Below are 27,500 nucleotides of genomic sequence, written 5' to 3'. Positions count from 1 at the left end.
ATATTTCATTCATTCATTCATATACAGTACTGCGCGCGCGTATGTGTGTGTGTGTGTGTGTGTGTGCGCGCTGTGGCAGGTGTACCGCGAGCTGTATGCCAATACATTAATCTAGTTTTGATGGCACGCAAGTGTGATTACGAAACCTAGCCGCATTTCTCGGAGACGCTCTCTGATTGGCACTGACTGACGCTAGGTTTCGTAATCACGCGGCTCGCAAGACTCGCAAAGCACTTCCGCCAACTCATTTGCACACAGCTGCGTCACTAGTTGCCTTATAAGGAGCTCTGGAGGCGGTGTTTTGTATGCAAATGACCTGAACGGGAACGCGCTTTCGAGTTTAAGACAGAATGCCATTCTCCAAGCAGATATCAGATCATATTATTTGTGCAACCTTTTCAGCCACTTAAGACATATTACCAGCACGTTCAGGACTCAGAGTGAACTTGTCATTGATTATGTCTCAGTGGTTCCAAGATAAGTCTTCCAGAATATATCTTTGAAAAATGTTCAGGAATGAGACCCACTGTTAGGACCTTTATTTATTTTATACATCAATGACATATACTATATCAAATATTTAGACATTCGTTTTATTTGCAGATGATACCAATGTGTTTTGTTCTGGGGAAAATTTGCAACAGCTTCTGGAGGTCACCACCACAGAAATGAGTAAATTAAAATGATGGTTTGATTTAAATAAATTGTCATTCAATTTGAGTAAAACCAAACTTATGTTATTTGGAAATCGTAAAACAGACATGCAGTATACACTTCATCCTACTCCTTTTCGAACATTACTGTTTTGCTTGTTTGTTTTTTAATCTGTTTATTACTTTATTGTTTTATTTAATTTGTTTTGAATTTATGTTAGAAAAAATTCATTCAAATGAGATTGAATATACCGTATACTACACGCCACATGTTGTTATGTGCCACGTTGTCGTTTGGCCCCTCCTGGCTGGTATATGAACACGTTTCTTCCGGTGAAACAACAGTTAATTTAATCTCCCCGCCACACCTTCTGTCATTCTCCAGCCAAGAAGTTCACGCACAGCTCCCAACGTGCCCAGAGTGACTCTATCGTTTCAAGTTTCAAGTTCAAGTTTCTTTATTAGTGGTCATAAACAAATACAGAATACTTCTCTATGAAATGTTATTTTTTTGTCATGAGCTCCTGGGAGTGTGCTAGAAAAGTTGATAAAAAGTATAAAATAGAATAGAAAGTCAAAAGTACGTATAAGCAAAAAGTGTTCAGTCAATACACATATTATACAATATACAATACAGAGTAAAAATTTGTAACAGTACAATACAGTATACAGTACAATGCAGAAATGGGATGAGGTACAAATTAGGTAAGGTGCAATGAGGTATGAATTGTAGTGCAAATCTCTTTACCAATAAATATAAAGTGTCTAAAGTGAGTGTAGTTGATGGTTTGTTACATAGTGTCATTGTCGTTGAGCATCCTGATGGCCTGGGGATAGTTTGCTCCTTCTGAGTCTCTCTGTACTGGCCATGAGACTCCGGTATCGCTTGCCTGACCGCAGCAGTTCAAAGAGGCAGTTGTTTGGGTGGCTAGAGTCTTTGATTATTCTCTCAGCCTCGTGTTTACTCGTGTTTACTTTCCTATTTGGTATCTGACTCTTCTTAATGTTGACACAGTTGTGTTCTGATGCCGAGGCTTATTTCCAGGCCAGCGCTGCGTGGGAGCGACAGGCTGGCACTCCTGACTGTGAACGGACAGAAGGCGCATGTTGTCTGGGTTTAACTCTGTTAACACCACGGAGCTCACAATAGAGCAGCGCAGCCCAAGGAAACGTCACGAGTGCCATGGAATTAAATGGTATGAGTGCGAAGAGAGAATGATTACGCATATTAACGGATGGATGAAACGCTTTTTTGTTTAATTTTTTTTTCATTAATCATGTTTACCACAGACGAGAGATTTTAATAGCTACATCCAGTTGCAACAATATTTTTCTCCATGTTCCTTCCGCATAAATGAGTGCCGTCGTGACCTCTCTCGGGATATTGACTAGAGTGGATACTGTTGTTACACCGTTTGCCTACAGCTTTCCATCCGGTTGAAAATGCCTTGAGCAACATTACATCCCTTATCGCTGAACAGCTGAGGCCCCTACACTGTCTGCATTGTTAGTAAGTAAGTAGCTAAGTAGAGTAAATCATTATTTGTACAGCACTTTTCTGTACGCTGTATGTAACAACGTGCTTCCTAAACTCTCAAATTGGAGTAGAAAAACTTGAATAAATTGTAAGACACTCGCGCCTCCAAACCAGGTTTAACGTACAGTATTTCATTTTATTTCATTTCATTTTATTTTGTTTCGCACATGGTAGTGTATTACAGTACATTACAAATTCCTATAATTCATTTAGTTATTATAATCAAATACACCCATAAGCGAAAAGGAGGAAGAAGAATAATTTCGTACCTGCACCCTATCCAATTAAATAAAGTAAATTTGATGGTCGGTGCATACAACCATTACTTGCACTAAAGTGCAAATTTAAACAAATTCAAAACAAAACAACTAAATAAACAAAATAAATAAATAATAACAAAATAAATAATAACGTCTGTAGTTTCAGTGTTGTATGATGTACACTAGTGCTGTGTTTATGGGATGCTTTATTATCCTGGTGATACAGCGGCCCTCCTCAGACAGAGAGGCATGGAGACACTCGGGAGAGAAGTGGAGAGAAGTTCTAACAGCCAGTCAGTGGAAGGAAGGACATGCTTTCTGCATTAACACCTGACCTCCTGATGCCGCACCTACAAACTGCTATCTCCCAACCCCCACCACCACTCTGATACACACACACACACACACACACACACACACACACACACACACACACACACACACACACACACACACACACACACACACACACACACACACACACACACACACACACACACACACACACACACACACACACACACACACACACACAACGAAACACACACAGACACACACACACAACAAAACACACACAGACACACACACACGCACACAATGAGACACACGCACACACACACATACATACATACATACATACATACACACACACACACACACACACACACACACACACACACACACACACACACACACACACACACACACATACAACGAAACAGACACAGACACACACACACACACACACACACACACACACACAATGAGACACACACACACATACACACACACACACACATACAACGAAACACAGACACAGACACACACAACGAAACACACATAGATAGACACACAGACACACACGCACACTCATACACACACACATACAACAAAACACACATACACATGCAGTACACCCAGTGAGACACACGCACACACACACACCATCATACACACACAAACACACACACACACACACACACAATGAGACATACTGTACTGTACACACACGCGCATGCACACATACACGAACTTCGGTGCACACATACGCACACACATACGCACACACACATACACACACACACACACACAAACGTACACACACACATATACATACATACTCACACACATTATGCACAAACTCACGTGTCTGCATGCACCCAATCAAACAGTGCATCTTTCAGACTTAAAAGTAGAATTTGTAATTCTTTCAAACAGCAACCTATAGGCAAAATAACCCTGCTTGGTATCGCACTTTGTTTAAATGTTTAGTTTTGGTCCGATGTGTGGCTTGGAGTTGAGTGTAAAGGCTGGCCACACCTCGGGCTCCGCCAAGAGAGGTCTGGACGAAGTCACAGTGTAATAATAAGTTACCAAACTCTGCTTGTCAGCATTACAGATTGTACCTTCCTGTTCGCACACCACTGGCTCACAGTGTGATGTATTGCAGTATGTGGTTAGAAAGTTAGTATTGTCAACACAGCATTTCAAAAGATTACATAACCAGAACAAGTTAACACTAGAACAGCCATGGAGAAAATGTCACTGATTCCCGCCGGAACGGGTCAGATGATATTATAATTTTTTTCTTTTTTCTTTTTTGGATGGAAGAGTCACACATTGATGGGCAAATAGCCACATGCGGCTTGCGAGCCACGGGTTGGCCGCTAGACGCTCGCAAAGTGCTGTGACTTTCCACATATATATGTGGAATAACGTTCTAATTACATTTTCAAGTCAAGTCAAGAGTTTTATTTGTCACGGCATACAAGTATACAATGAAATGCGGGTGGTCTTGCCCGCAACGATGTGCAATACAGTGGTACAACATATAATAGAATCCAATAAAACAACATTGTGCAATAAACAGGTAACAGGTAACATGGTGTGACATCTCGGTATCTGTACATAGTTATTTACAGAGCATATAGGACATGCTAGGTAGCTTTGGTAGTGCAATACACTGTTACTGTTGTTATACTAATTTAAAGTGGCCTTTCCTTTTGGCCATAAGTGGGTGTGTGCGGCATGAGTGTGTGCCCGCTCATGTTAAAGTGTTAAAGTGGCTGCTAGTGTGTGAGCGTGCACAGCGTGCGTGTCGTGTGTGTGCTCATGTGTGCTTGTGTGTGGATAGTTCAGTGTTCTGTGGCACTCAATGTTCATTGTTCACGGCTCTGATGGCCTGGGGGAAGAAGCTGAGCCTAAACCTCTCTGTCCTAGTAGCTGGGGTTCGCAGGCGTCTGCCTGACCTCAGCAGCTGGAACAGGCTGTTATTGGGGTGGTGGGGGTCTTTCATTATTCTGCAGGCTCTGGATTTGCACCTCTTGTTGTATAGAATAGTTTGTATAGGTAGTGCAATACCCGTGGTACGCTTGGCTGAGCGCACCACTCTCTGTAGGGCCTTCTTGTCCTGTGCCGTGCTGTTTCCATACCAGGCAGTGATGTTTCCGGTCAAGATGCTCTCTACAGCTCCTGAGTAGAAGGACTGGAGTATCTTCCCCGATACTCTGAACTTCCTTAACTGTCTCAGGTGGTAGAGGCGCTGCTTCGCCTTCTTTACCACTGTGTCTATGTGTGTTGACCATGTCAGATCCTCTGAGATGTGGACCCCCAGGTACTTAAAGCTGCTCACCCTGTCCACGGTAGGCCCGTTAATCATCAGTGGTGTGTGTGTCTCCTGCTGTCCTCTCCTATAATCCACGATCAGCTCCTTGGTTTTACCAATGTTCAGGAGCAGGCTGTTGTCCTGGCACCAGCGTTCCAGTACCTCAACCTCCTCCCGGTAGGCCTTCTCGTCGTTGTCCGAGATCAGCCCCACCACCACCGTGTCGTCTGCGAACTTCACTATGGAGTTGGAGCTGAACTTGGCCACACAGTCGTGTGTGTATAGTGAGTACAGCAGGGGGCTCAGAACACAGCCCTGGGGGGACCCGATGCTCAGGGTGATGGTGTTGGAGGTCTGACCCCCCACCCTGACCGCCTGGGGTCTTTCACTCAGAAAGTCCAGTACCCAGGCGCTCAGAGCGGAGCTCAGACCCAGCTCGATCAGCTTGTCCACCAGTCTGGTGGGGACTATGGTGTTGAACGCTGAGCTGTAGTCAATGAACAACAGTCTCACATAGCCCCCCTTCTGACGGTCCAGGTGAGAGAGGGTGCTGTGCAGTACTTGGGAGACCGCATCGTCAGTGGACCTGTTTGGCTGTATGCAAATTGCATAGGGTCCATATCGCTGGGGAGGGAGGCACAAATGTGATCCTTGAACAGCCTCTCGAAACATTTCATGGCCACAGAGGTGAGTGCCACCGGTCTGTAGTCATTGAGACCTGCTGGGGAGGGTTTCTTTGGTACCGGGATAATGGTAGACATCTTGAAGCAGGCAGGGACCACTGACTCTTTCAGGGATCGATTAAATATGGTGGTGAACACATCCTGAAGTCATTTTGAAATTTCAGAAACTGTGCCAGATAAAACGGGTACTTTTAGGAAAAGTCATTGAGTGACAGAGCTGGAGCTCGACCGAGTGACAAGGATACATTTATTGAAAATGCCTAGGGGTCATGTGACCCCTTGTCGGCTGTGCTAGTGTTAACGAATGTTTGACCTGGATTTGGAACATGCACTGGACTACTTTACTGTGCGTCCGATGTGTTCATAATAAATACTTGGACGCTGCTTGCTCCACGCTCACTGACACCCATAGCCTACTATAGATATTCAGAGCCCTCTGTTCTAAAGACTGCAAGGATGTTAGAATACTAGAGTAGAGACAAGACTCTAGTGATGACATCATGCTCCATAGACATAGAATAAGGGAACAACTACTGAGGACACTATGATGGAGATTCTACTGGGATATAATGGTGTTACGACGGAGACAGGTAGGTTCCAGTTGTGGAGTAATAAGTAGAGGCAGAGAAGGTTGTTTACTCGTTAACGGTGGTTCTCTTTATTGTAGAACGGTACACCTAGAGTAATGGCAACAGATAGTACACTGACGCAGGGCGTCTAGGAGAGAAGATAATAATGATAACAATAATGACAGCAACGTCCAGTGTCTGCGGTACCGCCGTGTACTCTGCAGGAGAATGAGAAGATCCGACAACTGGAAGTAGAGAGACAGGGGTTTAAGTACGACCACATTCCTGACATACCAAGCGTTCCAACGTGATAACCAATCAGGAGACCGAAACAATAAGTGACAAGTGACAGGGAGATAATTGACAGGGAAGCCCAGTGACAGGTGTCAGAATGATGGGTGGTTCTCAGGCGGGGCCAGAGAACCCAAGCGTTACATAATGGGTACATTTGATTCTGATTCTACATTTAGATAGAATCATAATAATACTAAAAGTTAAGATATTGACTTAACTGTCTGAGATCATTGGAATGTACATTCTATTTTAGAGTGGATTTTCCCTTCAAGATTTTTGTAAAAAAAAACTTGAATGATTCCAAAAAAAACATCATAATAATATAATAATAATAGATTATATTTTATAATGACAGTGCTTGACATGTGATATAGAGAGTAACATAGTATAATAAAGCCACACAATTATTATTTCTGATTGGCTTGTCGTTGTTGTAGTTACATGTCATATTGTTGAAGTATTGTCATCCTGTGGTGTCTTGTGTATTATTGTGTTACTGTATTGTGTTGTGCTTGTTGTAAAATAATTTATAAAAGATTTAAGAATTTGATAAAAAAAAATTAAAAAAAAAAGCCACACAATATTCTGTCATGTTTAATTAAAGACACCAGAGAGACTCCAGGAGACCATATCATATTATGACTAGGTCGGAATAGGTCAGACCTATGGGAGTCAAGTAGCCTATACTAGCCTAGAGCTCTCCTTACTGTAAATACCGTATGGCGGCGACCACATCTAATCAATCATGGCCACTTTACTCACCTTATCATCATTTCCTGGAAGTAGCATTAAGAATTTATCACTATTATTGTGATAATGGATGACCTCCTCAGCACGACACATGGCCCCCGCCTTTTCTGCTCCCTTCCGTTGGAAGTGACTGGAGACATCCATCTATCGCCTGGTCGCATTTCCATTTCACCAAGAAGATTTTTTTTTTTTATATACATCTTTTTAGTTTTCTTTCTTTTCTTTCACATAAAACATGACAAAACACAATACAGTAGTAATAATAATAATAATAATAATAATAATAATAATAATAATAATAATAATAATAATAATAATAATAATAATAATAATAATAATAATAATAATAATAAACAGGACTTCACAGGACAATAATAGTAATAATAATAACAATAATGACAATAGAAAAAAACGTAATAATAAATACAGAACATAAATATTGAATTATATTATCAGACACCACAAAAGACATGTCCTTCCCCACTCCCACCCTGCTGTAGAGGGCAGATCATTGTCTACTAGATAATGTGTGCTATAGTAGACTGTGATGGCTTATAGTGAATCGCGTTGCCTTGGGGATTAGTATCTGTAATTACAGTAATAGTCATGTTAAGACTATTCTTCCATTCTAAATGATTTCCTGAATTAGAGTGGGGAGGAGACCAACGTTGCTGGTGGACAAGATAATAGTGGTGAGGTGAGGTCTTTCTACGGTGAGGCACTAATTGTGTCACTGATAAACTGCATGAATCAGTGCGCAGTGAATCTTTTAGTTACATCAATATTGTGCTGTCAGAACAGTCCTAAGTTTGTAACGTAAGTATTTATGTTACAACCAGGAAAAGCTCATGGCAAAAATGCGTTATTCACCCAGTTCACGCAAAAGTGTTATTAATGAAACTGTTTGTGGTCTGTGGATAATTTTCTCATTTCTGGAAAGAGACGTTGCTGTTGAGTTTTTAAAATGTCATCTTTGGTGCGTTGAGCATCACAACAGCTCCATTGCTTTGAGCTCCATTGTATTGTGTTTAAAATACATCTGGAGGGGACCTTTAAATATCTTACTAGTTCTTTATTTATAGTAAGTATAAGTATATAGTATTTATTTTTTACATTAATCATTGTCACATGAAAACATGTTTGCACCAGATTTAGCAGAAGCTAATTTCCATCTGTAGTATGACTTTTAAGTGTCTGCTACCTGTACATGCAATGTAAATATAATTTCATAATTGTAAGACATTTTGTGTTCCCCCCGTCCCCCCAGTAACAAGAAGCTCCGGACTCCCGCCAACTATTTCATCATGAACCTGGCCGTCAGTGACTTCCTCATGGCCATCACACAGTCACCCATCTTCTTTGTCAACTCCCTCTACAAAGGCTGGATCTTTGGAGAGACAGGTACGCCTGAAAAGCTGCCAGCTTTTGACAGAAAGCTTTTACTTTTACGTGCAACATTTTACTGGGTAAATGGCTGCAATGATATAGCAGCTTTTATCCAAAGCGCTTTACAATTTGTTCTTCACATTTGACCCATTCACTCACACATTCACACATTCACACACCGATGGCGGAGGCAACTATGCAAGGTGCCAACCTGCTCATCGGGAGAAATTAGGGCTTAAGTGTGTTGTAACGGCAACATGCCGGTGCCGTTTCCTGGTGTAGACGGGGAGTGAATCCATACGCGCTCAACGTTCAAAGAAATAGTCTTCACACATTAAGCTCCGTTATCAGACACCGATGTGGTGATCCAATTTAATTAGAATAATTAGGTTACATGGGAGGGTTGATCACAGTGATCCTAAACGTCATATAACCTGGTCTAATTGCTTAAAGTGTTTCCTAAATAAGACTAATCTAAACAGTTTCCGAAAGCGTCCTGAAGCGCTGAAGCGTTCTAAGCGTTCTAAAGCGTTAAGCTTCCTAAGCGAGCGGTAAGAAAATCATATGCCTTCCCCATCGGCTACCGCCCACAGCTGATTCCCATTTTAATGATCTCCGTCGCGCCGTGGCCGATCACCTGACAGGTGCAGGTGATCCATCACAGCGCAACAGAGTCCACCCAACAGGCTACACAGAATCATAACATTCCCCTCAATCATTACATTCCCATAAATCATTACATTCCCATAAATTGTAACATTCCCATAAATTGTAACCTTCTAATAATGATAATAATAATAGTAATAATGATAATATTAATACTAGTAATAATAATAATCAATAACAAAACGCACTCATTCGGCCTTTACACCGGCCCCTAATTGTGTTTACACAATTACAAAATAAATAACATGGCCAGGTGAGTGTTCATTTACTGGTTGGCAATCCTCCTTTTGGCCCCAGTAGTAGGCACTGGTTGAACCTTCGTCATTTGGAAAGGCTTCCTGGATCCGTCCGAGCGGCCAGGGTTCCTGGGCGCTGTGTAGTCCACTATAATGGCTGAAGCACAGTCCTTACCGGCCCCATTATCTTCACCAAGCCTCACCTTTGGCTCTTTAACCGGTGTGGCTGATGCTCCTGCTCGTGTTTGCCATCCATAATGGATATGATAATGTTCATTTTGAGTCCATATTCTGGTCTTCTGGACATTCCATGTTACAAAATAATAAATCTTCATAGCGATGATTAATTCATAACTTAAAAGAGTCCATAATAAACTTAAATGTCTTAATGATGCATATTCCTTGGTCTTAATTGGGTATTATTGTCGTGTGATCAATACACCAATGCATCATGTTCACATTCTTGTGTTTGTGTTTCCTTTTCTCAAGGTCAAGGCCTTGTCAGGACCTTGGTCAGCCTCCCCTTTACCCTACCAAAAGTGGGCTGAAAGGGGGGGGCTTGAGAGTCCACAATCCACCTCACTCCAGAGTTTGCCATGGTGGTGCCTTGGAATGATGATGTGAATCAAGCACCACTCATGTCGTCTTCTCTTTCTTCTTTTATGATACACCTTGTACCAGACATGGCTATCTTCTTTGTTTAGCTCTTGAAGAGGTACATTCTCTGTGCTGTTAGATATGCCAGTCTTCTCTTTGCACTTAGATCTTTTAGAGTTGTCTCTGCTCTGAGATCTTCCAGACTTGTTTTTTCTCTTAGATCCTCCAGAGTTGTCTCTGCTCTGAGATCTTCCAGACTTGTCTTTTCTCTCCACCACTACTCCTCTCTTGTTCTTAGTCTTCTCGGGCTTGATGTCCTCTTCTTCATCCCGTTTATTTTTCTTTACCTTGTTTTTAGTCTTGATGTTCTTAGGTTTGAAGTCGATTCCTGTCACGTCATCTCGCTCCCTCTTCAGAGACTTCTGGTGTTTAGGAGAGTGGTAGGGGTCCTCTTCATGCTCAGACTTCATATTCTTCTTACGTGAACTGTTCTCTTCCAATACAGAACTGTTCTCTTCCTTCTTAATCTTGCCGTCTGGTGACTTCACTTTCTCCTTCTTTCTCTTGTTCTTGTACTTGTCCTTGTCCTTCCGTTTATCCGTGCAGTCATCTTTGCGCTCTGCATCCTTCATGAGTTTATTTTGCAGGTGCGTGGAAACCTGAGCCACCTGTGGCTTGGTGGCGGCTGTCTGCTGCCGTTTCAGCTGTTGTCTTTGTTTGCCGTCAAGGGACTTCACTTTCACCTCTGGCTTCTTCTTCAGCTGAGCCTGGCTGGCTGCAGACTTCGGGGTTGGTGCCATCTGGACTTGGTTCTGTTGCTGGTTCTGCTGAGCCTGGAGAACCAGGCTCTGGGCTAGCTTCTGTTGTTGTTGCTGTTGGTGTTGCTGCTCTTGTTGCTGCTGGCGTTGTTCTTGCTGCTCTTGTTGCTGGCGTTGCTGCTCTTGTTGCTGCTGGCGTTGTTCTTGCTGCTCTTGTTGCTGCTGACGTTGTTCTTGCCGTTGTTGCTGCTGGCGTTGCTGCTCTTGTTGCTGCTGGCGTTGTTCTTGCTGTTGTTGCTGCTGGCGTTGCTGCTCTTGTTGCTGCTGGCGTTGTTCTTGCTGCTCTTGTTGCTGCTGGCTTTGTTCTTGCTGTTGTTGCTGCTGGCGTTGCTGCTCTTGTTGCTGCTGGCGTTGTTCTTGCTGCTCTTGTTGCTGCTGGCGTTGCTGCTCTTGTTGCTGCTGGCATTGTTCTTGCTGTTGTTGCTGCTGGCGTTGCTGCTCTTGTTGCTGCTGGCGTTGTTCTTGCTGTTGTTGCTGCTGGCGTTGCTGCTCTTGTTGCTGCTGGCGTTGTTCTTGCTGTTGTTGCTGCTGGCGTTGCTGCTCTTGTTGCTGCTGGCGTTGTTCTTGCTGCTCTTGTTGCTGCTGGCGTTGCTGCTCTTGTTGCTGCTGGCGTTGTTTTTGCTGTTGTTGCTGCTGTAGAGACACGAGGTAGGCCCTCTCCTGTTGAAGCTGTCTCTGCAGCCGCAGAAGTTGTCGCTGATCCTCAATCCGTCTACGCTTGTACTTCCGCTCTCTCTCCTCTCTTCTCAGCTGCTCTTTGCAGGCAGGCATGTCACTTGGGTTGACTGAGTCAGAGTAAAACTGTTTCTTGTCAGCCGGTCTGGCCTCCTGTTGCTGGTGGCTAATTAGCTGGAGCTGCTCCTGCTCCTGCAGCCTTAATTTAACCTTTAATTCAGCCTTTAAATTAGCCTCCTGCAGCCTTAATCTATCCTCTAATTCAAAATGTTCCATTACTTTGATTTTGGCTTTTGATACAGAGATGTCAGTATCAATTTCCAACATCTCCCTCTCTGCCTTTAATGCAGCTCTCTTTAGACTAAATTCAGCCTCTAATGCAGCCTCTACTGCAGCTCTGTTATGGCTTAATTCAGCCTCTAATGCAGCCCTCTTTAGACTAAATTCAGCCTCTACTGCAGCTCTGTTTAGACTTAATTCAGCCTCTACTGCAGCTCTCTTTAGACTATATTCAGCCTCCATTTCCGCTTGTGTCAAATCCATGTTCTCTGTTTCAATATCTGGCATCTTGTGTCAAATCCATGTTCTCTGTTTCAATATCTGCCGCTTGTGTCAAATCCATGTTCTCTGTTTCAATATCTGCCGTCTTGACATCTTGTCTATATTTATCGACCAGTTCTTAAGACAGCTTTATAATTTGGCTTATATTCCACGGCGCCGTTTGCGCTCGCCACGTACGCAGTAGTGTCTATACCATTCATACACTCTACTCACGCACGTTCCGTTTGTTGTCCTCGAGCCGGGAGGGAGGATCCTCCCCTCTTGGTGGTGATGCTTTCGTTGATCGATCCTGTTGCTGATCACAGGCAGCGATGTCCTCGGGCTGTGATCATTCACTGTGCTGGTGTGGATCGATTCCTTCCTGCTGATCGCTGATCTTTGATTGTTGTCTCTCACAACAATGCTGGCCCCTTGTTGTCAGTCCTCTTGCAAGTCCTCCTCTGGTGTTGTCCTTATTGACGCGCGCCTCTGCCTTGGGTCGCGTCAATATCTGCGCGAGTCATCTTTCACTTTATTGAAGCTGGTTGGGGTTCAATAAACGCGATTTTCTTACTTAATCGCTTTTATTATAGGCTGATTTTCTTACTTAATCTAACGGCAACATGCCGGTGCCGTTTCCTGGTGTAGACGGGGAGTGAATCCATACGCGCTCAACGTTCAAAGAAATAGTCTTCACACATTAAGCTCCGTTATCAGACACCGATATGGTGATCCGATTTAATTAGAATAATTAGGTTACATGGGAGGGTTGATCACAGTGATCCTAAACGTCATATAACCTGGTCTAATTGCTTAAAGTGTTTCCTAAATAAGACTAATCTAAACAGTTTCCGAAAGCGTCCTGAAGCGCTGAAGCGTTCTAAGCGTTCTAAAGCGTTAAGCTTCCTAAGCGAGCGGTAAGAAAATCATATGCCTTCCCCATCGGCTACCGCCCACAGCTGATTCCCATCACCTATTTAATGATCTCCGTCGCACCGTGGCCGATCACCTGACAGGTGCAGGCAGGGGTGTAGCTCCAGATTCGGGGCCCCATGAACGAATGTATTTGTAGGCCCCCAGTGAATGCGAGCGCGCTTACGCGAGCGCTTTTTTGGGCCATTTTTGGTGGTGGGTGAGCCTAGTAAAGGATGTCGCATTGCGTTCATCTTCAATGCAATGCAATAGTCTACCAAAGCCCCTCCTCTCTCTCTATATATCTCACACACACACACACACACACACACACACACACACACACACACACACACACACACACACACACACACACACACACACACACACACACACACACACACACACACACTTAACAAACATAGTGAATGAGAGCATCAATAATACACCTGAGTGATGTCTAGTAAAAAAAAAAAAAAAAAAAAAAAAAATGTTGGGCCCCCTTCCAGTGCTGGGCCCTTGGAATCATCCTAAGCTACCCCCCCCCAGCTACGCCCCTGGGTGCAGGTGATCCATCACAGCGCAACAGAGTCCACCCAACAGGCTACACAGAATCATAACATTCCCCTCAATCATTACATTCCCATAAATCATTACATTCCCATAAATTGTAACATTCCCATAAATTGTAACCTTCTAATAATGATAATAATAATAGTAATAATGATAATATTAATACTAGTAATAATAATAATCAATAACAAAAAACACTCATTCGGCCTTTACATGTGTTGAAGTCAGAGGTTCTGTGTAGGATTGTTAGTAACTGTCTAACTGTATATATGGCTGTTTACACTAGTAACTGTTTACCTGCATATATAACGGTCTCCACCAGTAACTGTCTAGCTGCATATATATCTGTTCCCACTAGAGGGCGCTCTAGGCGGAGCCACCCAGGTACACCACCATGTGGCGAGTATAAAAGTAGATGTCTCCTCCCACTTCTTTCTCTCCACCATGTCTCTCAGTGAGAGAAGACCTGTGTTACTGCTATTTCCATGTGAATAAAAGAAACCACTGCAGTTCAGGCTCAAGATAGAAAGAGGGTAGAGAGAGAGCGAGAGAGTGATCTCCTACTGGGTCCCTTGTGTTCCCTTCACATTTCTCCAAACCCAGTGTCATACAACCTTAATACAAGCGAACAGGACCGACAGCACGGCCAATCACAGCCCCCTGCGTCGTGGAGCATAGGAAAACATAATACATAAACATAGAGAGAGAGAGAGAGAGGCTCCAATGACAGAAACAAGATTAGACCAGGCTATAAATCCAGATGGTGGTGCTCGAGGAAAGGACAGAACAAAATCAATAGGGTTGTCCCTCTTCGGGGCATGAATGTGCACTGCAAAGTTTCTGGCAATTCGGCCATTGTATTTTGAGATATCTTGCTCTAAGTTCTGCCTGAAATTGGTGCTATAGTTTAAAATCAATAGGTTCCTTCCTTTAACACTTTCAATGCCACGCCTAATCCCCATCTCTGCCACTAGAAGGCCAGCTTAAAATAGTCATTTCCGCTGTGTTTCACGGTTTGCAGAGCTGTGTGTGTGTTCTGTATTATAGCTGTGGAGACAATGGTGTGGCTCATTTGACAGACACTACTTGTAGTCCAACATGGAAAAAAGAGTTTGTTTCTACACACTGTAGTTTGTAGTTTATTACACGCTAAACATCGCGCATTACCAAGATAATCGAGTATTTTTTCATAGATTGCGCGTTATGTGCAATAAGCCAGAATCGTTCTGGTTGATTCCCTAAACCCCCAAATACTCCCAAATCAAAGGTATAACATAACATATGTACCTTCACAAAATCATCAAGGGGAGGGGGCAGGGGGGGGGGGGGGGGGGTAGTCTTACCCCGAAAATCCGATCGTTAAAAAAAGCCTCGTTTATGACCGATAAAGTAAGCCACTGTGATCGTTACATAAAAGATTTTCACGTTCGGTAAAATAGACATAGGGGGTCCTTACCTTAGCCAGAAGGTAATCCAAAAAGAATAATTCCAATGATCCCATCGGCGATCGCGATTACTCGTTTATATGTAATTGTAATATTACGTGGTTGGCGCAGAATGAGTTAACACTTCGGGTGCCAAAAATTACTTAAGTCGTTTCTGGGCCCCGACCGTTGAGTGCCAAAAACTACTTTTTATGTTTTTCCTTTTTTTCAAGGTAGTTTTATTTTTTTTGCTCAAGCTGAGCGGTTATAACGGTCGGATTGAGAAGAATCAAATGCTCCCGACGCATGATGTGTAGTGGATTATGTTGGCGACACGATGGACATCAATACTTGGAATCGCGATCAGATAATTGGAATATTCTTTTTGGGGTACATCCTAGTTAAGGTAAGGGCTATATGATATCAATCTTGCGTTGATCCAAACATGTCTTCACCTCGATCCGAACGTGTGTGTGTAACGTTAGTCCACAACATATGGCGTTGGTGGTGATCAAAGCATCAAAGAACGACCCCCCCCCCTCCTTTCATGCAATCATGATGAAACATAATACCTATGATATAGATTTGATTTGAGAATAATAGCGGGTCCAGGCAAGAAACGGCAACGGTTATAGTATAATACACTTATAAGGCTATTCCTCAGCATTTCAGGAATTACCCCAGACCGATCTAAAAACATACTTATATTCACCATGGTATAACGCGCGAATGTATGCATGGAAAATGTATCTCTTTTTTGCATCTTGACCGGAAGAAAGTCACTGTCAAATGACCATAGTATTGTATCCATAGCTATAATATAGAATATAGTTATAGCTCTACAAACAAGGTGACGGACTCCTATCTTTTAAAGCGTGGCAGTGAATAGATGGGGCCCGAAAACAGTGCGGCACTCAAAGTGTTAAGAGGTCATGCATGTTCACAACAAATGACAGGAGATGTTGTCCTTGTGATGGCACTAGAGGAAAGGTAATGGGGTCACCAAAATCAGAGGGTGTTTTCACAGCACGTTTCATGGCAATCTGGCCATTACCTTTTGAGATATGGGGAGAACACTTGAGAGGTCTATACTACGTGAGAAGGGCTGTGTCGTCACATTGGAGTCTATGAACGATATGAAATACAATAACATACAGGCGTTTGAGTGTGATAAGATGCATGTGATGTTACACTGAAATAGTGTCACTTTTGAAACGCTGTCCACTCCTTGTGGTCATTCTTTTTCAAGCTCCTCCAATGGGTAAATGAAAGGTTTTACTCTCCACCTGGAGAGGGGGGATAATAGGGGTGACAGTGGCTCGGGAGAGCAGTCGTCTGGCAATCTGGAGGTTCCCGGTTCGATTCCCCCTTCTCCCGGGCAGCGTGTTGTTGTGTCCTTGAGCAAGACACTTAACCCATAATTGCTCCTGATGAGCAGGTTGGCACCTTGCATGGTTGCCTCCGCCGTCGGTGAGTGAGTGTGTGAGTGAATGTGTGAGTGAATGTGTGAGTGAATGGGTAAAATGTGAGTAACAAATTGTAAAGCGCTTTGGATAAAAGCACTATATAAAAAAGCAGCCATTTACCATTTACCTGTGAAATGGCAGGTTGCAAGATGTACGCCTTCTGCGGAGCTCTGTTCGGGATCACCTCCATGATCAACCTGCTGGCCATCTCCATAGACCGCTACATCGTCATCACCAAGCCCCTGCAGGCCCTGCAGTGGACCTCCAAGAGGCGCACCTCCCTCATCATCATCCTGGTCTGGACGTACTCCCTGGCCTGGAGCCTGGCGCCGCTGCTGGGCTGGAGTGAGTGACTTTCCTCTCCTCCTGCTCACTCCTCACTCCTCACTCCTCACTCCTCCTGCTCACTCCTCACTCCTCACTCCTCACACCTTCTCCTTGGCTTATCCTGAGAAGGCACACTGATCACACATTAATAATTGAAAATGGGGCTGCGGCCGGGTAGCGCAGCGGACTAAGCGTCTGTCTACCACCACAGAGCCAGTGGGATCGAATCCGGCTGTGGTGCCTCCGGCTTGGCCGACCGCCCATACTGACACAATTGGCAGTGTTAGCGGGTGGGAAGCCGGCGTGAGTGGGTCCTGGTCGTTGTAAACAGCGACTCCTACAGTTCGGTCGGGGCGCCTGCACAGCAAGGGAAGGATCTGGGAGAGGTAGTGTGACCTTCCACACGTTACACTCTCCCAGTGAGAGTCCGCGCTGCCAGGTGAAAAGAAGCGGTGGGCTGGCTACACATGTGTCGGAGGAAGCATGTGATAGTCTCCGCCCTCCCAGACCGACGGTAGGGGGTAGAGTGCGCAACGACCAAGAAGGGGATTGGGAATTGGCATAACGCCTAACATTGGGATGTGAGAAAAAACGGAAAAAGAAGGGGGAAAAATGGGGGACCCTGATGTAAAGTCGAAAGTATTTCTCTGGTCTGCATCCCCTTAAAGGGGACATGTACTATAAATGTCATTTTTCAGTCTCTAGCATTGTATTATAGTAATAGGAGTTAGTATCAATGTGTTTTAGTGTCTAAATACCATATTGGCGGATTGCTCTGATTCAGCTCAGATAATTTCCTGCTCCAGTAAATTAGTCCATCCTGATTTGAAGGCCTGAATGATGTTACTCAGGCTCTGGGTAGAAGACAGTGATGTGATTGGCTCTGTGGTTGTAGCTAATGCCCGCCCACAATCTACCTAGACTAGACAGCGAGTGGAAAACCACTTCCTCATACTGCGAGGCAGAGTGAAACCCGACACCTCTGCATACACTGGAGAGGGAGAGAGAGAGATAGAGAGGGAGAGAGAGAGGGAGAGACAGAGAGAGAGAGGGAGACAGAGAGAGAGAGGGAGGGAGCACTTGGGGGGGGGGAACCTGCCGCACCACACGGGAGAGGGGAGGAAGGGAGGCCCCCCCCCCCCACAAGCTGCCGCAGGGAGAGAAAAAACGAAAGGAAGAGACGGCCTGTCTTTTTTTTCTCTCTCTCTCTCTCTCTCTCTCGCACCCCCCCCCCTCTCTCTCTCTCTCTCTCTCTCTCTCTCTCTCTCTCTCTCTATCTCTCTCTGTCTACCAGTCGCAGACTGTGTGGACTGACTGTCACTCAAAGTGCTTATGGGCGGAGCCAGGCCATAACAGCCTGAAATCTTGAAGCTGAAAAATTATGGTTTTGAGTACTTGATTAGAAATATAAAACAATGCATTTTTTTTTTTTAAACCTTACAGATGTCTTCAATAGACTAACGGGAATTGTGTAAAGTTGCCCAAATAGTGCTAGGAATAGCAGTACATGTCCCCTCAATTGTGTGTATTGAGCCGTACTGTATTGTACCCATTCTGTTTTCACTCTATTTTTCAGTCTGACGGTGCTTCTTCCAGTCTGGTCCAATGTCAATATGATAATATAATAATGATATGCTGCGTTCATTTACGGTCGGAGGTGGGAAGTTGGAAGTGGTGGCCGTGTCGTCTCCGACCTACGTGTGTTCAAGCTACAAAGTCTGGAAAACATGGACTCTCCTGCTAAACTGCTATACAAATAAAGTTATTATTATTATTACTCTCCTGCTAAACCTTTTTGGGGAATTTCTTCTTACGATTTGTCTTGCATCAACTACAACAACAGTTTACAACGACATATAGCGAAGATACATACAAATATACTCTCAAAACAACATTAACGGTTATAGGACGTGGGTGGCCACGTTGAAATGATGATCAAAAGACCCGGGGATTGAGAAATCATACCAGAGTTTGCGACTAGGAACTTCAAATTGACACACGTTTTTAACAGACTCTCAATAATTTCCGACATCCCGCATTGTAATCGAATGCAGGTAGGTGGGGTAACTAATGTCGCTGCTGGCGGGACAAAACCTCATAACTAAATTTTTTTTTTTATATAAATCAACTCCGTAGATCATCCTCCATATGTGTGTGGGTTTTACAAAGTTTAAACAATGGGAAAGCATTAAACCGATCATCTGTCTAAACCTCCTAACTCTATTCACCCTCAAATCTGTGTTCGTTTTTTTCATCTGCTGAAAAGTTGGGTTTTTGGAGTTATGAGGTTTTGTCCCGACAGCAGCGATGTAAAGTTACCCCACCTACCCAACGCCCCCCCCCCCCCCCCCCCCCCACCCCACCTACCCAACCTCCTCCAATGTACAGTTTCTTCCCCCTCAAATGTATATACTCTCTTTTTGTACACATAAACAGTACTGTATATTTGTAGATCTGGTATGTCATGAATGTCTAGATGTAGCAGTACTGTCTACCTGTATGTCATGTATGTCATATATGTTATGATGAATTGAAAATGGGGGTCCCTGATGTAAACAAGACAAAGGTCTTTCTCTGGTCTGCATCCCCTTAACAATTGTGTGTATTGAGCCGTACTGTATTGTACCCATTCTGCAATCTGTTAATACAATGTTCAATCAAGTAGACTCCACGGTAACACTTTATAATAACACTCAGTTATAAGACCTTTATAAGGTATTTGTAGATAATGAACTAATCATGAACAAATCTTTTATATACATTTGTAAATTATTATTAAATCATTTATAACTATATTTGTATAACATTTATAAATGTGTTCTACATTATTTATAACTCATTATCAACATTGTTTGTACTTGATTTGTTCATCATTAAATAATGTTGTTTAATGTATAGTAACACATTTGTAGATGCTTTGAAAAATGGAGATGAAAAAACGACTATACTGTACCTCCATTTATTTGTTCATGTTCAACAAATGATTTGTTAAGAGTTAGACATTCATAAAACATCTGTAAATCATTTGCAGATGCTATTGTGTGTCCTAATCTAAAGTGAAGGCTATTCATCATTAACAAATGTCTAAGTTTGTTTACTTGTGGACTTTTATGAATACACACGAAGCAATTACCAGACATGTCTTTTCATGTTTAACAAATGATTTGTTAAGACATTCATAAAACATCTATAAATCATTTGCAGATGCTATTGTGTGCCCTGATCTGAAGTGAAGCCTATTCATCATTAACAAATGTCTAATACAGTTAATTAGTTATAAATAATGTAGAACTAATTTGTAAATGTTATACAAATATAGTTATAAATGATTTAATAATAATTTACGAATGTATATAAATGATTTGTTCATGATTAGTTCATTATCTACAAATACCTTATAAAGGTCTTATAACTGAGTGTTATTATAAAGTGTTACCGACTCCACTAGTAAGTCTGGTAATGGACGCCGGTTGACCCGTCTGGAATTCCAACCGGTGACGGTGCCATGAACCAGGGCAGCATGGCCAGGCCCTGACCCCCAGAAGAGAGTCAGATGATCCTGTGGCTTGATCTTTTCACATTCCTCACATGCCTCCGCCTTGTTGTCCATTCTCCTCTCCTCAAGGTTCCTATATCCCGGAGGGGCTGATGACCTCATGCACGTGGGACTACGTGACGTCCACTCCGGCCAATAAGAGCTACACCCTGATGCTCTGCTGCTTCGTCTTCTTCATCCCGCTGGGAGTCATCTCCTACTGCTACCTCTGCATGTTCCTGGCCATCCGGCGCAGGTGAAGAGGGAATATGCACACAAAACAATTATAATAATAAAATCTAACCCTAACTAACCTCACTGTCATGCACTTATATATAATATACTAACCTACACTGTAGCACTCAACACTTTGATGAACATTGTTTACTCAGATGATAGAGTTGTGCCCTTCCTGATGACTTGTCGTACAGAACTTGTAAGTCGCTTTGGATAAAAGCCTCAGCTAAATGACTAAATTCAGATTCAGATTCAGACAACTTCATTGATCCCGCGTGGGGCAATTCATATTGTAGCGTCATGAGTAACAAAAACAACAAAAACAAAAACATCTCAAAATCTCAACATCTCATCTAATTAAATTTTTTATAATTTTTTATTATCTTTTCCCCCCCTCCTTTTTCCGATTTTTCGTTATGCCAATTCCCAACCCCCTTCCTGGTTGTTGCGCACTCCCCCCTACTGTTGGTCCGGGAGGCCGGAGACTGTCACATGCTATCCTCCGACGCATGTGCAGCCAGCCGGCAGCCAGCCTGGCAGCTCAGATTCTCACCGGGAGAGTGTAACGTGTGGGAGGCCGCACTACCTCCCTCCAGATCCTACCCTCGCTGTGCAGGCGCCCCGACCGAACTGTAGGGGTCGCTGTCCACAACGCCCAGGACCCACCCATCAGCTTTCTTACCCCTAACACTGCCAATTGTGTTAGTATGAACGACCAGCCAAGCTGATAGCAACGCCGAGAGCTGGATTCGAACCCAGCGTCTCCAGCGTTGATGGCGAGCGCCTTGCCCACTACACCACCTAGCCGCCCCCATATCATCTAATGTAAACATTACATTTAAATGTAAATCTAAATGTTAAATGCACATAGCGGTATACACACACACACACATACATGAACGTGCAGGACACACATCCACACACACACACACACACACACACACACATACATGAACGTGCAGGACACACATCCACACACACACACACACACACACACACACACACACACACATACATGAACGTGCAGCACACACACACACACATACATGAACGTGCAGCACACACACACACACACACACGCTGGTAAATGGACTGCTTTTATATAGCTTTACTTATGCCTCACACTCACACATTCACACGCCATGCAAGGAGGCTCATCGGGAGCAGTTAGGAGAAGTTCGACACGGTCCGAGCAGCTGGAATCAAACCGGGAACCTTCTGATTACCAGACGACTGCTCTACCTCCAGTGAGCCACTGTCGCCCCACATAGACACACACAAGCACACACACACACACATACGGTAAGGCTGTCCCCGAACCCTGTTTTTGGGATTCGAACTTTGTCGGGGTTTTTCTAATGAACGTTCAAACATTCGTTTTTAATAAAAAAAAATTAAAAAAAAAATCGTAACTTTTTTTTATATATATATATATATATATATATATATTTTTTTTTTTACTATCCTCAAACTAAATCCTCAATTTGAATAAAGTGATTAATCTGATTAAATGAGTCTTTTTCTTTATTAAATCAACTTTCCAGACCCAGACCCAGCCCAGGGAGAAGCCCCAGCCCAACTAAATCAACTAAATCAACTTTCTAATGAATATAATCAGTTTATTTTAATACTATAATATTAGTGTAGCCTAATCTTTATCTGCAACTGTGAAGAAAAACCCCATTGGTTTAAACAGAATTAATAGAAAGAAATATTTAAAAAAATGTAATTCGAGGGGTGCTCCAGTAGCACACCATGTGACGCTGACTGTCTATTCTTCTGATAGCAGGTGTTTAATCAACGATTAAAGTCTTGCACAAGGACCAATCAGCATGGGTATGGGCGGGTTAATTTTCCATTGATGGGGATTTGATTGCCTGTTTTTAAATAAAATGTGCAGGATTAATAATGTTAACGTTAGTTCGGCCAGAGAAACAAATAATACTAATGCTATCAGAAGAATAGACAGTGCTGCGTCACGGATCTGGTTGACTCCGAGTTCGATTCCCGGACCCGCCGTCATTTGCCGAATGTCTCCCCCTGCTCTCTCTCCCGTTTCACCCTGCAACTGTCGGTCATGCTTGACCAGGAAAGCGATAAACGCTAAAAAATAAAGTTTAAAAAAAAAAAAAAAAAAAAAAATTTAATTCGAATGTTGATTTAGAATTCGAATGCCAACGTAACGAACGAAGGTTCGAACGTTCAAACGTTTGGGCTCAGCCCTCACGCGCACACACACACACACACACACACACATACACACGCATACACACACACACACACATAGGACACTTACGTTTCTACTCTGTCCTCTGACACAGAGACGTGGAGAAGCTGGGCACGCAGGTGAGGAAGTCCAGTGTGGTCCAGCAGCAGTCAGCAATCAGGACGGAGTGGAAACTGGCCAAGATCGCCTTCGTGGTGATCATCGTGTTCGTGCTCTCCTGGTCCCCGTACGCCTGCGTCACGCTCATCGCCTGGGCCGGGTAAATACTGTGTGCAGTCTTATTGTTTTATTGTGGATCCCCATTAGTCTACACCAAAGTGAGACTACTCTTCCTGGGGTCCAAACATAAAAAATACAAACACAAAAAAAGTTAAAAATAAAATATAAAACCACAAACATTGAAGTACTCACAAGAAAACATCACAACGAACAAAACATAAGTTAGATATCACAATTCTCCAACCATAAAATACAAATGACATAGTCAGTCCATAAGAACAAAACAGTTCAAAATCATTCATATGATTTTAACTCATAATTTAGCATAACTTTTCTCAAGTCACCGATCACCTTTATATTTCCATACTAATTTCCATAATAAGTCAATGACCAAAATGTAACTCATTATTCATGAGCGCAATTTTAAGCTTTTACATAAATTTGTTCCTTACCATAGTTATATTTCTGGGTATTTTATTCCAATAAGCAACTGCTCTATACATTACCGTCTTTTTCAGAGCATTTGTTTTTGTCAGTGTTGAATCTAGAGGGTGTATGTATGGTTGTAACTAACTGTAACTGTCCTCTACTACTCCCATGACTGCATATATATCTGTGTCCACTGGAGGGCGCTATAGGCGGAGCTTCTACTGTCTACGCCAGGTTGGGAGTATATAAGTCTTGGTCCCCTCCTACTTTTTCTTCTTCCCACACATGCCTCTCACGGAGAGGAGAACACATGAGCTGTTGTGGTCTGAGTCAATGTGAATGAATAAACCGCTGCCAGCAGAGCAAGGCCACAGATGGAAACCATGCCTCTTGTACATATTATCTCTCAAATAGTGGATTACCTGGCTGTGGCTTTCTATCCGGCTTCACTTTTGATGGGGTGTGTGGTGGCGTGTGTTTTGGGCAGCCTCCCTGTATGGGTTCAAAGAGTTCTACAGGGGCTCTCAAACTTTTTTTATACCACAACCTCATTTTATTTAGGATAATGTATCGCATCATTTCAACGTGGAATTAAGGAAAATATATATATATATATATATATATATATATATATATATATATATATATATATATATATATATATATATATATATATATATAATATATAATATATAATATATAATATATAATATATATATATAAATATATATATATATATATATATATATATATATATATATATATATATATATATATATATATATATATATATATATATATATATATATATATATATATATATATATATAAAAATAAAAGCACACGTTGTTGAACTTGATCATGCATATTTATTAGAACATTTTATTACAGCACTATGTTATCAGTACACATTTATATAAAACGAGGCATATTTTGTCAAATTATGTTGCCAGAACACCAAAAAGATATTTGAAAATATATATATATTTCTTTATCGCGACCCGTAGTTAGAGAACCGCTGTTTTAGAGGCTCTGCCGACTCAAAACGGGACTGTCGTTTTAGAATCAGGTAGCGGTTTTTGGAGCAGTCGCAGGGTATAATGCGAAAAGGGTGTGGTTTTGAAAAAGGAAAATATTTGTACAGTCAGTCAAGTTGAGTTGAGTTGAGTTGAGTTGAGTTTATTTTATCTTGAACAATCAACCAAATACAAATGATAAACTAAAGAAACAAATTTAAAATGAAATCTTACATTCTTCATTAAATGATGAACAAATGAGTTTGAGAAGGAGCAGAAGGAAGCCAATGCTTATCTAGTCCTGCCCCTTCCTCACTATCATACATAAACTAAATCTCTTACAAACCTAAAATAACAAACCAAAGAAACATACATTTTTTTTCTTTTTTAATAACCCAAATAGAAATAGAAATATATAAAATAACAATTTTAGAGCTCCTAATTTTTGTACTCATCAATGAGAGTTTCCCCATATCTATTTTTTAACTGTACAATGTTCTTGCTCATTTTTGTTTCTTCATCTAAGCCATTCCACAGGATTACACCACAAACTGAAATATACAAACCTAAAGTCACTCGCTGTGAGTTGTGTTGCGAGGTTATATGACCGGGCGTCTGCTGGAACTGACTGCGTTAACAATCCTTTTTCAGCCGTACTCAATTGGATTCCTAAAGGCTCAATCCCCATGTCGAGACAAAATATTGTGGGATGGATTGCTCGTATAAAAAACCTCAGTTGCCCTCGGCAATTTGAAATTGATTTGAAGGATAAACCCCTTGAGATATGCTATCTCGTTTTCGAGGGGGTCCTTAACATAAAATACAAAATATACAATACAATACATAACTAAACGAAACACAGGACAACAAAATACACTTATACACTGACAGACGCTCTCCCGAGCTCACCCCCACCGTCTACACTGATTCCTCCCAAGAGGATCGTCAATATATATATATATATATATATATATATGTTCCCATATAAGTGTACATACAAAATTACAGTTTGATCTGTAAACATGTAAACCATAACACAGTACATCCGATGCAAGTAGTAACAAGTACAAGTAGTCTGCAGATGAGTAAACAAAGATGTCTTAGATAACTCGTAAGAAGTGAGAGATCTGAGTGAACTAGGCAGTTTGTTCCAATCAGTTAGAGCTTTATATATTTTTTTTTATCCACTTTTTCTCCCATTTTCTATTTTTCTCCCATCCCAATTTTCATATCGTCCAATTTAACCCTCCCCTGTCTCGAACGTTGTTTCTTGCCTCCCACAAGCCGGCTGCAATGTGGACTAAGTCATACATAGCACGAGTCCCCTCCGATACTCGAGGTAACAGCCGTCGCATCTTTTCACCTGCGCGGCTCGATCTTTCAGCGTCGGGGGTCTGGGCTTTGGAGGGGCCCCGCCCCCGTCGCTTCTTGATTCTACTGCGCAGGCGCACCAACCGACCTGTAGGAGTCGCTGTCCACAACACCCGATCCCCACCCTTCAGTTTCCCTCCCCGTAATATGGCCAATGTGTATTACTGTGGACGACCAGCTAAACTGAAAGCAATGTGGAGAGCGAGGCTCGAACAGGAGGCATCCTGTTCGAGCCTAGTCTCCAGCATTCGTTGCGAGCGCCTTGCCCACTGCGCCACGTAGCCGCCCCCAGTTAGAGCTTTATATTTAAAGGCAAGTTGACCAATAACTTGGTTTGAGGTATAATAAAGAAAGGATGATCCGTGTGTCTTAGATTATAAATTGAACTATATGTAATTAGGAAAGTGCTTTAGATAGGGGGGATAATTAAAGTAAATACCATTTGTAAACAAAAAGCAACCAATGAGAATGTCTTCTGAATTGAGGGGAAAGCCAGTTTAACGACTCAAACATGTGACAGTGGTGGGTTCTATAAGGACACCTCAATACAAATCTGCAAACACTATTATAACTGACATTTAAATGCTCAAGAGGTTGGGAATGAGATTGCCACTGCATTAGGCTGTCACAAACTGTGCCTCCAAGTTCAAGGCACACAGGCAGAATTTATAATCCATAGTCCCAGACACTGGGATTCAACATTTGTTTAATGTATTGATCTTACAATCCTATTTCCCATTTAGTTGATAATATTTCCCTGCCGTTTTTTTTTACATTTAGACTGCATTACTGGCGAAAAGGTTGTGGGCTTGGGAGGTCAGGCGAGTTATTAGGAAAGTTATGTTGGGTAGTTCTGATTGTCTGCTAAACGAGACATATACATATAGACATATATACCGGTTTATAGCTGCTGTCTGTCCCTCTGACCCGGCTCTGACCTCCAGCATAATGGATGTGTGGTGATGATGGATACGAGGTACAGTAGCAGCCCGATGGAGGAGAGGGAGCATTATCAAGCATGTGATTCCTACTGACCTGAGAACAGTTATGGGTCACTGCACTGGCATGTCAACAGGCACTGCGGGGAACACAAATGGATTACAAAAAGTGGATAATGTGCACGAGCACACATGCGCACACATGTGCACACACATACTGTACATAATAAATATACACAGGGGTGTAAAGTACTTGAGTAATTGTACTTTGTTACAATACTTAAGTACTGTTCTTGGGGATTTGTACTTTACTCAAGTATTATTAGGTTTGTAAACTTTTACTCAATTACATTTCGGAGAGAAAAAAATATATACTTTTTACTCCTTACATTTAAAATGCAGAGCTACAAAGTACAAATCTCGCAGGTCCAACCATTTTAATTAGTATTATTTGTTTCTCTGGCCGAACTAACGTTAACATTATTAATCCTGCACATTTTATTTAAAAACAGGCAATCAAATCCCCATCAATGGAAAATTAACCCGCCCATACCCAT

General features: G+C 42.4%; 1 protein-coding gene across 1 annotated transcript in view; it reads left to right on the top strand.

Annotated features, from left to right (window-relative positions):
* opn4xa (opsin 4xa) overlaps nucleotides 1-27,500 on the top strand; it is a gene marked incomplete at both ends in the record, with an annotated part of 73,889 nt that overhangs the window by 2,847 nt on the left and 43,542 nt on the right. Inside the window, 4 exons of the mRNA XM_084325015.1 lie at nucleotides 8,619-8,752; nucleotides 16,786-16,989; nucleotides 20,597-20,762; nucleotides 23,065-23,229. Coding sequence (XP_084181141.1) covers nucleotides 8,619-8,752; nucleotides 16,786-16,989; nucleotides 20,597-20,762; nucleotides 23,065-23,229 — 669 coding nt within the window. The remainder of the gene's footprint in view (nucleotides 1-8,618; nucleotides 8,753-16,785; nucleotides 16,990-20,596; nucleotides 20,763-23,064; nucleotides 23,230-27,500) is intronic.

This window comes from Notolepis coatsorum (genome assembly GCF_963971535.1).
Source record: "Notolepis coatsorum genome assembly, chromosome: 11".
Lineage (NCBI taxonomy): Eukaryota > Metazoa > Chordata > Actinopteri > Aulopiformes > Paralepididae > Notolepis > Notolepis coatsorum.
This window is presented reverse-complemented; position numbering and strand designations above follow the sequence as displayed.